The sequence below is a fragment of the Notamacropus eugenii genome, chromosome 3 (genome assembly GCF_028372415.1).
Source record: "Notamacropus eugenii isolate mMacEug1 chromosome 3, mMacEug1.pri_v2, whole genome shotgun sequence".
Taxonomy (NCBI): domain Eukaryota; kingdom Metazoa; phylum Chordata; class Mammalia; order Diprotodontia; family Macropodidae; genus Notamacropus; species Notamacropus eugenii.
The window spans coordinates 141,101,954-141,114,912 of record NC_092874.1 but is presented as its reverse complement, the minus strand read 5'-3'; the positions used below and the strand labels follow the sequence as shown (position 1 = coordinate 141,114,912).

The 12,959-nt window shown below is 34.0% G+C and overlaps 1 protein-coding gene across 1 annotated transcript in view; it reads right to left on the bottom strand.

Annotated features, from left to right (window-relative positions):
* SAMTOR (S-adenosylmethionine sensor upstream of mTORC1) overlaps positions 1–12,959 on the bottom strand; it is a 58,366-nt gene that overhangs the window by 30,474 nt on the left and 14,933 nt on the right. Inside the window, exon 3 of the mRNA XM_072653000.1 lies at positions 5,802–5,972. Coding sequence (XP_072509101.1) covers positions 5,802–5,972 — 171 coding nt within the window. The remainder of the gene's footprint in view (positions 1–5,801; positions 5,973–12,959) is intronic.

The window sequence follows — 12,959 nt, the reverse complement described above, 5'->3', positions numbered from 1 at the left end:
ACACAAAGTCATAGAAGAACTCAAAGGCAAAAGGAAAAAAGACCATCTGCAAAGCCGGTGCCGTCTCAGGCAAATAAGCCAGCATCTCTCAGCAATACCAAGGAAGACAGATTTCATAAGAAAGCCACAGAGGAATTGGACATTAGATCTTGGAAGCTGGACCATGCTATTTGTTACAAGACAATTTAAAACATTTGTTCTCCTGTTTTTTTACTGGGGAGGTGGATTAGGAGGGGGCATAGTAATAGGGATACAAAAAAAAGCAGGGGCCAAGTACCCTGTATTCAAACCAAGCCAGCTCAGACACCAAGTGATTCCAAGTTCCTTACCATGTTGCCCTGAAAATGCAGGATTATAAATCTCAAAAAATTCAGGTGGGTCCTGACCCAAGGAGGTGAGAGAAGTCAGCTCAGGAAAGCCAGGTGACTCAGGGTAAAACTAAGGAGGGCTGACCACCCCACTCAAAAGCTCAACAGGGAGAGGATCTTGGACCTGGCACAAAGTCCCAGTTCAGTTTATCCTACTACTGAATCAATACGTGATCAACCCATATAAAAATTACTGTATATTTAGATACTTCCCCCCCAAAGAAGGAGAAAGTAACCTTATAACAGATGTAAGAACAAACTCAAGCAAAAGTGGATTTTCCAAAAGGACTAAATGAGTACCTAGAAGAAACAAAGTAAAAGATAAAAAAAACTTGGGAGAAAAGAATTGGAAAGAATAGCTTAGAAGATAAAATGGTATAATATATAACACTGTAATAATGTAATAATAAATGGTACATGTATATTATGCAATATATATCATATATAATATTATAAAAGGACAACACTATAAAAAAAATCCCAACTTTGAAAAACTTAAGAACTCTGATCAAAGAAATGACTAACCACACCTCCACAAGAGCAATGATGAATCATACACTGGCTGTCTCTTGACAGAGAGGCAATGGGCACAAAGTGTTAAAGATACATTTGTGGACGTAAGATAATGTGGAGATCTGTTTTGCTTGACTATACATATTAGTTACAAGGGTTTTATTGTTCTTTGAGGAGAGAGGAAAAAAATGTTAAATGAAAATGATACAATTTATTTTAAAGAAAGAGGCATATACTTCTAAATATTTCCACTGTGAATTTATTTTGCTTGATCATGCTCTTGTTACAAGGGAATTTTAAAAACTTTCTCCTGGTTTTTTGTCTAGGGAGATGGCTCAGGAGGGGGCCTAGTAATAAGGATGCAAAAAAAGGGTCACAAAAAAGACTTTTTTTTAAAAATGCACAAAAGAGAAAAATTTGAGACAAATGGGAGAAATATGTAAGTAACATGGGATTTATTACATAATTTTTAAAAAGTGGTATAAAGAGGAGATATGTGGTTTTATATATACATCCTTTTTTCTGTGTTATGTTGTATATATGAAAAAGCTTTTTTGTGTTGTTCACATTCAAAAGCAATGTTGTTTAAAGGAATGAAACCTTAACAGCTGGAGGAATATTCGGTGCTCATACTCTGGCCATGCCAATATAATATACTGTACTGCCAAAGCTTATCAGCTGATTTAATGCTATGTCAATGAAGTTACCAAAGGATTTCATAAAATAATCAAATTCTGTTGGAAGAAAAAATGAATAAAAAAAGTAGAAATAAAAGGAAAGTAGTACTTTCGGGCCTCAAATTATGTTATAAAACAGCAATTACCCAAAATACTTTTCACTTGTTAAAAAAAATTGGAAACTAGATCAATGGAACAAATTAGATAAGTCAGTAATAAAAGAACTCAATAACCCAGTGTTTAGTAAAACCAGAAAATATAAATCACCTAGGAAAGAGCTCCCTACTTAATAACTGCTGGGAAAAGTACAAAGTGGCTTAGAAGAATTTAGTTATCTATGAGATAGATTTCCCTCACAGAATCAACTATTCTGATGAAAAGGAAAAAGAGGAATGATCTCAAGGGACAAACACTGGGGCCATGGTAAACTCAATGATCTATTAATAGTGTTACAAAAGACACAGAGTTTGGAGACAAAGGAAAATAACAGAATGAAAATAAAAACATGGAACTTCTCTGAAGAAAATATTCCTGGAACAATAAACCTGAGTTAAAAGGCAGGAAATGCTATGGACAAAAGAGTTTTTAAAACCTATATTGAGAAAGAGAAGAGGATAAAATAAAGGACAGGTCAACTAGTTCAGGGTTGATAAGATGATGATCAAGTAATACAGAAAAGTAGAAGTATTCAAGTCTTACTTTACTTTTCTTGGCAAAAGAGAATGATTCTTGAATGTGAAAAAGACAGAGAACAGAGTTGGCTAATACCAAGTTGATACCAATGACATAGGGTCATTGTTTTAAAGCTAATAGAAGCCTTAGAGTCCAGCTAGTCCAACTCATTCATTTTATGGATCAGCAAAATGAGGCTCTGAAAGTAATTTGTCCATGATTACACCAGAAGTAAAAGTACCTGTATCTAGATTCAAATCCAGGTCCTCGGACTCTAAATCCAAAGAGCTTCCCCTAGTTACAGGGACATAGCATTATGTAGGGGGTATAATAAAACAGCATCTAGCTCTTGATGAATTTAAGTCACTAGGCACACATGAACTAGAACTCAGGTTGCATTTAAGAACTGGCAATGTATTGCTCATACCCGTCCTTCACAAGCCACAGGGTACAGTGTTTAGTATGGGGTGCCACATGTTAGAAAGTTAGTCAACAAGCTTTTATTAAATGCTTATTATGGTCCAGGCACTAGGATGCAAAACCTAACAAGCAACAAATACTGAATGACATGTTTGAGGAAGTGCAAGTAGGCCAGAGTGACTTAATCATGAGTTGTTTGAAGTGGAGTATACCCAGGTTAGGGAATATTACCTGAACGAAGATGCAACACGGAGACTGAAGACAAGTAGGACAATCAGGAGAAGTAAGTGTCATAAAAAAACTAGAGAAAAAAGTGTATTGAGGAGGAGATGGTGATCAATATGGCTTAGGTTGCAGAGAGATCAAGAAGAAAGAAGACTGTGAAAAAGGAAGGGGATCAAGATGGTCAATAATGAAATAATGCCATACAAGAATTAAATGAGAGAAATGGAGACATTTTAGCCCACAGGAGACATTTTATGGATGATAATGGTATCTGAGGGCTTGAAGAGACATAATAAGGAAAATGAATCAGACTATTCTGGCTGGCCAAGAAGGAAGAACAAGAAACAATGGGGTAGAGGTTGTAAAGAGGCAAATTGATACCTGAGCTTCATTCAGATTGGACTAGAGAGCCACTAACTAAAGCTTCTTTCAATTCAGATTCTTTTAATTCTGTGAAACTCTCCCTGATCACAAATGGGTAACTTTACCCTTTCTCTAAGCCTTCTAGCACTTTGTTATACCTCTGTTATGGCACTTACCCACTTCTGACCTTGCATCAAAGTTATCTCTGCACATGTCATTTACTTTCCTGAACTGTAGGTTCCTTGAGAAAAGTGACTAATTTAATTCATATAACAGGAATTAATCAATATTTGAACGGAAAGAACAGCTAAAAAAATTCACAAAAACACTGAGACTGATTCCCAGTTTCTAATTTGATTTTGTATTATTCTTTAGTCTACAGAATCAAATCTTTTAAAAAGGCCTTTAGATACTGCAAAGGATAAAGAAATTATGTAATTTATTAAATGCCTATTATTTGCAGGCCACCATGCTTGGTACTACAGAGTAGACAAAAAAAGGGTAGCAGGCTTTTGCTACCCTGGAGGAAGGCAAGATAGACACACATATAAAAAGATATAAAGCAAGGACAGAAATACCAAATAAGTGGTCAACATGCCAAACATCAGAGAAGAAATTCAGGGAATCAAAGATTTAGAGCTGTAACAGGCTCAACACACTCATTTTAGAGAGACACTGAAACCCCAGAGGGGAAGTTGCCTTATAGAACATTACACAGATATTAAGTGTCAAGAGGATTTAAAACCAGGTCCATATTACTCATCCATTGTGCCATTCTGCCTCTTCAAATAAATGAGATATTAATTAAATTAAACAAATTAAATTCTAAAAGTTCAGAAGCTAGAGGTAATTGTGAGTTAGGCTGTTAAACAGAGGAGGCCATATTGAGACAGGTCTTGAAGGATGACTACAGCTCCAAGAGAAGTGTATGGAGGGAGGGAGTTCAGAAGCACTCTAGATAAAAACATAATGGGAATAAAAGCAAGGAGGTAAAAATTCTATAGACTTCAGCAGAGGATACCAAATAGAATACATTCTCCAATTGGAACAAAGAATATATGGAGGGAAATAGCAGGAGGAAAGGCAAGTGGTAGATCAAGAACTGATTATGAATTTAAATGTAGATCTGATTCTGTATTTAGTAGTGAGTTATTTTTTGTTTTTTTAGTTTTTTGTTTTGTTTTCTTAGCAAGGGACTAAATGGTCAAAATACTGGTTTTGGAAGGGTTTTGGAAGATTTATTTGATCATTGTGATAGAATGAAAAAGGATAAAACTAGAGACCAGTTGAGATACTAATAAAAGAAAATGAGGGCTTATGCCAGGGTGCTGGCTGTGAGAAACATTATAAAAGAAACAGCATTTTGTGATTGGATTTATCTTTTATGTAGAGTAGGATTTTTAATATGTAAGCATAACTCGGCTATGTTGAACATTCAAAACTGTAAGTTACACAATCACTAAAAATCTAGGTATTTTAAAAGTCATGATGGATCACCAAAAAGATAGAGGGAGAAATGCTTCTGGATTTGCCTGATTTGTAATCTGGCTTATTTAATCCTCTTAACATGACTTCCTTAACTTAAATCTAAAAACAACAGAATAAATTTAATCATAATCAGTTTTTCTCATATTCTTTCTTAGCATTCAAGTATAAACTGGAAGATCACATTTCACCCATAATTTTAAATCTAAAAATACTTCTTTCACAAAGTAGATTTTTATATAATCCAGAATGGATAGTAAATAAGTAACATTTCTGATAGATGTGACTCATTCCATGCATATAGCCACTATGGTTAAGGAATATGAATTTTCAAACACTTAGAATGTAATAATAATACACATTCCACATGATATCTTACACTAATAAATATTTCTTTTTTTTGTCCATGGATATGGACACATTAAATGCTCCTAATTCCCTCAGTTAGGGCATTATTTCCTATCTCTCATTCTGCAGCTACCAGAGTACAAAGCCTTTGTTAAAATGGAGACAAGCAAATGCTGAAGTCATTATTAGTGACTATATGAAACTGTCTCTGAAATATGGCCAAAAGTATAGGGACAGGCAAGGAGGCCCAGGAGGAAAGCCAGCTCTTGGAGTGAGATGACTTAGGTTTAAATCCAGGAAGTCATCATTACCTGTGTGACTCTGAGCAAGTTCCTTAAGTTCTCTGGGCTTTGGTTTTCTCAACTACAAAAGTGAGAGAAGGCTAGATGACCACTACAACTCCTTTGGGTTCTAAATCTGTGGTTCGATCAACAATATAGAACATTAAAATCTCATTACTCAGCATTTGGGCTAATATGAACTATCAATAAATGGGAATTTGCCATGTCACTGGAAGTAAAGATGCTTTTTACATTCAGGTTGAATTGAGTTAAGATAGATCTGGCTAGTTTTAGTTTTATATACTGAAACTGAAATCAAAATCTGTTCATCAAAGTCTGTTCATACAACTTCACAATTATTTGCAAACAAAAATTATTTAATTGGTTTATATATTTATATTGTCATATCATAACACCATTTAATAAAACAAAAAAATTAGATAACTTACTCAGTTATATATTCAGGATTTGTAAAGCTGAAGTTGGTTAAATGATCTTCAAACTTAGATGAATCGTTAACACTTAAGGCTGGTGCACTCTTAGCAGCAAGCACAGCTCTTTTTTCATCTTTTTCAAGGGCTTTCCTCTTTCCACCATTTTGGAAATATTCTCTGCATACACTAAGGATAAAATGAAATTATATACAACAGGACATAAATACAAGAAAAATAAAATTATGGAAAAAGTATAAATTTAATGAACTTAAGATTAAAGAATGACAGTTGGATACTATAATCAAACCAAAAGTTTATTAAGCATCCTCTAAGAAAGTTCAAATTGGCTATAGAATATTCAAGAAAGAATGAAGGGTATTAACAAAAAACAGTGATGACAAAAGTAAAGTCTTTACTATTTGGTACCAAAAAAGATACCTGTATATATGAGGGTATTTATATATTTTTCTGGATTTTCTTAAGCTAAAATTAAATTCTGTGTGGGAAGGCATAGGTTACATTATTATTATCTATAAAATTATAATAGTTTTATAAAATGATAAACAGCTCCTACTATTTGTCAAAGCAGCATAATTTAAGAAATGTGAATTTTAATGAAAATATATCAAAGGGATAACCTTTGGTATACCAAAAGGAAAAATAGAATAAAAATGTATTTCTAATCTACCAATTGTAACCAAATATGACTACTTCCTTGGTAATATAACTAGATACAACTATGTAAAGCAGCATTAAAATGTTTTGGAGAGACATAAATAGTTGAATTTAGTCATTTCTACAATTTATAGATTTTAACATAAGAATTTTCTACCATAATGAAAATATTCCCAAGTTAGTGATTTCATAAAATGCAATGATTCAGGCTCATGAATAACCACAAAAGAATTCTGTTTTGATGAGTAATCCTTGGAGGAAGGGTCAGACATAAAAAGTAATGATATTATAGGACACAAATCAGAATTTGGTTATTGTTTTGAACAAAACTCAGCATGACTTTATGAACACCTCAAAATTATAGATGATACGTAAGTATATAATAAAGTATTCAAATGATGGTTCCATATATTAATAAGTAGTTATAATTATATAAATATGGATGCAAAATATAATTCATGGTGTAAATCATACCCACAGGTACTAAGTAAATGGAACAAGAACAACTGACCATAACTCAGAAGTGTCACATACAGTAGTGATAAATTGATTCTAAATTACTTTAGTCTTATTTATTATCTAAAATTAGTCAAAAGCCCACAGAAAGTTGAAATTAGCTATCACTACAGCATTTTCCCCATTATGGTCCAATGTGAGATTGGTCCAATTGAGATTAAGAATCCAGCTAAATTAAGGTGAAATTAGCCTAAAATTATGGAACACATTAATAAGAGAGGAGTTTGTAAGAATATACCAAAGAAAATAGAGATCACTAAAAGGAAGCATGACTGGTCATGACAGATCAATCAAATTTCCTCTTTTGACATAATAATTACAACTAGCAAATGAAGGGAATGCTATATTTAGATACTAAATACTAAGATTTCAGTGAAATATTGAACAGAATTCTCAAGTTATACCTGGATATAAAACAGAATGATATGAACTAGATTAGCAGCCTCCAAAGTAGAAGCCAAAGGTCCAATCCCAAGGAGAAGATAGGCTGTATCCCACCCACCTTGCTAGAGCCAATCATGGAGTTCATTTCCAATGTAACTACACCTACTCTTCTATCCATTAATACTCACGCCAAATCCTACCAACCTATCAATAATTTTTTCCCCATTCCACCTCTTCCTCCTTTCTGTGCAAAGCACCTATCTCTCTGGGACTATGAGCTGAGTTTGGTGGCCCCTCCCCCCTTTTCATTTCACCAGAATGAGCCACACAGGCTGAGCAGGCATGGATAGGTTGTAATCTGAATCCTAAGTATAACCACATTATCCTCCCCCTCAGCTCACCTCAACTGCACTCACCTTCCAAACCTCCCTAACACTGTCAACATCATCACAATCCTATTAGTCACCCAGGTTCTCATCATTGCATTGTCAATCTGGATGACAATTGCCCTCAACCACATCCATATCATCCTAATCACCCAATCTTGTGGTTTTACCTCCACATCTCCCATATCTGTTCCCTTCTTTCTCCTCAAAGCCATCATCATAGTTCAAAATCTTATCATCTCTCATCTGGACTATTGCAACTGCCTTCTAATTGGTCACTTTGCATCAGCTCTCTCCCTCCTCTAATCCATCCCTCTATAGCTGCCAATTTCTTAAAAGATGGTCAGACCATCTTACTCCCCATACAAAAATCTTAGCTGGCTCTTTATCACCTCTAGAATCTCATCCTTTACCTTCTATTTTTGTGTTACAACATATATCAAAAGTCAAATCAATAAACATTTATTAAGGGCTTATTATGTGTCAGACACTGTTAATCACTTAGAATATAGATATATGAGCCCAAAGAGGAATGAAGACATAATCAGACCAGGCATTTTCCTTAAAATAGAGGTCTGAGGAGGAACAAATCAATTAGAAAAGGGGGTCAGAGGAGGATGAACTTTCAGGGTGAGAATGAATGTGCAGAGGCAGAGTGAAAAAGCTGTTATGGCATGTCGGAAAAGGTTCGGAGAATCAGTAGAGGAACCAAGAGAGGAATGAAGACATTCATTTATGTATATAATTATTAGTACAAAAGTACATGTATATAATTTAAAATAGGTGAATATACACATATTGGGATATGTGTTAAAAATTTGTTTACTGAAAGAGGCAGGTGTTGTAGTAGATAACTGGGCTTGGAGTCAGGAAGACCTGAGTTCAAATCTGTCTGCAGACACTTACTGGCAGTGTGGCCCTGGGCAAGTCAATTAACTATTGTATGCTTGTTTCCTCATATGTAACAGGAGACTAATAACAGCACCTCCTTCCCAGGGGGTTTGTGAGAATCAAATGAGATAATAATTGTAAGGTGCTAGGATAGTGGCTGGCACAGTGTAAGCTCTACATAAATATTTTTGTTTTGTTTTTTAAAAAGAGAATCGAAAAAATTTGAAGACCAGTGGGCTAGATCAAAGTAGAGTTCCTAGAAGAGCTGAAACTGACTGAAACACAGGACCCACAAAGTTATTAACAGACCCATTTCAACTTGGAGGGAGAACTCAAGTGGATTGTGCTAAGGGTTCTAGGTCATCCTTGTTCTTCTCAACATTTTTATTAATATTCAGACATATCATTATTAATGACATCAGATATATCAGTATCTTGCAAAGTCTGAAGAAAGGAGGAATAATTAACTAACCAGATGATAGAGTCATCATCCAAAAAGATTTTAATAGGCTGTAAAGATGAAATTAAACAGGTATAAATGTTAAGTTCTACAGTTGAATTTCTAAAAATCAAAATCTTAAAAACTGTATTTACTTTTCTTGCCCAAAGGGCAAACAACTGAGTCCCAAATCAATCCACTTCAAGGTAAAAGTTAACCTCAATTACAATAAGTCTGCATTGCACCTTCCTTGTTTGTGATATTTCTAGCTAGAGAAGTAAGAGCACAGAGAGATTAACTCACCTTCCCCATTTCCACCAATATCTTGGCTCACAACAGCCTCAACATAAAACACCAGCTTCCTAACAATTAGAGCTAACCAAAAGTTACAAGTGTTGTCTGGAGAGGTCGTTTCCCTCCCTTCAAAGGAAAATAATCACTTACTGGAGGTGCTGCAAAAGGATTCTTATTAAGCTATCAGTTGAATTAGATGGCCACTGAGGTTTCTTAAAACTCTTGGATTCTGTGAACTAAAATTCCAAGCCTAAACTATGCCAATTTCTTGTTCATAATACTATCTCTGTTCTATCAAATCTGAATTTAATTTCAAATGAACTGAAACGATATAACTTTTAAGATTTCAAGCAGGAAGACTTCAATGACAATGGGAGTACCAAAAACAGAGCTCAACTGTGATTTAACATTCCTTTCCAAATTGTTTTTAGCAGCTAGATTCATCCACATCCTAATAACAATTCTATAAAAGAGTTACCTGATGATGTAGAAAATCACAACTTTAATTTAGGAAGCTAGATAACTAACCAGGAGAGAGTCAAACTCTATTTGTCAAATATACAACACAACACAGTATTATACCACATAGTAGAAAAAAACAAAACTAAACTAAGCCAGTCTGGTGGAAGTCTCTAACAGAATATCCTTTAAATTGACAAAAATAATAAAGAATGAATTGTTTCAATTACAACTCTCAGTCACAATTCCTCCACTGAATTGATAGTTTTACACCCATAACTTACATTAGTATGAACTATGGTAAACATCTCATTAAGTAGAAATTTTATTTTAAATTTTAGGCCTGCTAATAAGAGAGATGACTACCAATAACCTTGTTTTGTAATTTTAATAAGTATAAAAGTATACTTACAAAAAGGAAAACTGCAAAGGATCATCACTATACCTATGCCATTAATTCTACAGAACAATTTTTTTATTACAAATTTTATAATGTTCACAAACAAAACTTCAAAAGAAGAATGGGCAGGGGATTTTAGTTTATAGACAAATATATTATCTTTCAAACTGCTGGTGCAGCATAATCCCTCTTTCCCAAGGTAAAAAAAGTACTATCCTATTATTATAAGACCACTAAATTAGTCAATTACCTGCCTAGTGAAAACATAATTTTATCTACCAAGAGCATAAAAATAAAAGGAAACAGACAAACAAACAAAAGGAAACAGACAAACAAACAAACAAACAGGGATATTCAAGTCCTACCTCTGCCAGTTACTGATTGTGTGACCTTGAGGAAGTCATATTTAAGCCTTAGCAGCCCAAGCAACTCTCTAAAAGTTGAGAATAGTTAATCTGCAACAGGAGTTTCAAATACTTATGAAATCAAAAGTCTTATTCCCTTGAAAAGGGGAATTCTTGTTATATTTCTGTCTTGAGAAAGGGTCTTAGAAGACAGGAGAATATACCTTATTCATGGTAGAATATCTCATTCATCTTTTATAGTGTTCCCAAATTCTGGTACAATGTCATAAACACAGCAAGTACTCAACATTTTAAAAAGAGCTTCGTCTTTTAGAACTAGTTATGATCTTGACTGGGGGGAGAGGAGGAAAGAATAAGGGGCTGGGTCTCCCTGTTTTGTCTAAGTTAAATGTACAGCAGGTACTTCTTCACAGTTCTGATTATCAATACTGATCAACACAGAAACAGGTTCTGTTTTTCAGACCTGGGTCAGTTTATCTCAATTTAGGAAGCCTGGTGGCCCTTAGTCTAACTTCATATACCAGCTACAGCTTCAGCAGCAGCAGGGATTAAAAGCATTGTCTAGTCATCATCTTTAAAAAAAGGTATTTTTTTCATCTATACATCTGAGATATGTTCTGAAATGAGACTGTATTACAAGACTGTATTATGTTGAATTATGTATGTAATACATTTTAATATATAGGGTTAATACAATGTTGAATACATTGTAGTATGCATGAAGTTAATACATAGAAGACTGTGATACAATGAAACAATAATTCAATAAGATATTGAAATTAGTAAATTAAAATTGGAACAATTTCACTTAATCAGAAAATCAACACTTAGTAGTACAATATCAAGACACTGATGTTTAGTAGATTTAAGAAAGATAATTAGAAAGTAGCTATCATTATGATCTCATTAAATTTTATTTTGGCCTTCCAATGATATTGCTGCTTCAGAATATCATTAGGCACTAAAGGATTTCCTGGAAATCAGCGAAAGGATTTTCTGGAAATCAGTAACAACAAAGATAAACATTGTTTTCCTTTCCTAAGTAGACACCAGGGCAGCTAGGTGGAGCAGTGGAAGAGAGTGCTGGGCCTCAAGTTAGGAAGAAGCATCTTTCTGAGTTCAAATCTGGCTTCAGACATTTACTAGCTGTGTGACCCTGGACAAGTCACTTAACCCTGTTAGCCTCAGCTCCTCATCTGTAAAATGAGCAAGAGAAAGAAATGGCAAACCACTCTAGTATCTTTGCCAAGGAAACCCCAAATGGTGTCATGAAGGGTTGGACATGACTGAAACAAATGAACAACAACAACATAGTAGACACCAAGAATTATGTCTTACATAAGTTTTAAATTTAAAGTAATGGACTTATATAACTTCCCTCTGAAATCATCCTACCAATCTTTTAATATATTTCACTATACCCTAACACTTTTTTCAGCAGACTGACCAAAAAATCTGAAGAAAAAATTACCTCCTCTATGAAATATTTATATATAACTTTTGGCAAACTACATTGCTTCAAAAAAAAAAAAAAAAGCTGCAGTTTGAGGAAGGTACAAGTTTAAGTTTAAACAAATACTCATGTGAATACCATACATGATCTAAAAGTCAAAAATGATCTACTTAAGCACTGATATTTCTAAGTTGCTGACTGTACCATACTACCATCTTTTTGTTATATGAAACATAAGTGGATTTCATTTTATGTTTAGTTTTTAAAACTACTTCAGATACCAAAAAAAAACTCTCCTAGGATTATATTTTCTTCAAAATTAAGTAAACACCACTACCTTTTCTTCTTCAGTCTGCCTAAACAATTTGCTCAAGCTATCAATTATTTTATTTGCTAAAAATTGTTATTGTTAAAAATACACAGACAAAGCACAAACCAAAATATGATAATTAAAAGACTTCACTAACATAGTGGCTAAACCTTATTACCCTTATAGAAGAGATAAAACTTTGGTTTCTATAAATTCCTTTTCAAATTCCCTCAGCACACACAACTGTATATAGATTTTTAATACTCAAGCTTAAATACTGAAGCTTGAACTTCAGTGCAATTGAAGTTTTTTAAAAAACCCAACAACTAGAGAATATGGTAAACAAGAGGAGCATCTCCTAATTTATGAACAAAACTTCCTAAAAGAAAAGGACCTCCAGAATTTTAATGTAGAATATATTTAATAATCATAAGAATAGTGTGGTAGAAAGAATACTGGACTGGAAAACCAAGTTCACGTCCCAGTTTAGGAATTAATAGTATGACCTTAGTTTAAGCAATTCAGTTCAATGTAAATGAAATATTAATATTGTATACAGGCAAGGCCCAAAGCTAGGCCCTGGGGACAGAAAGAAGAAAAA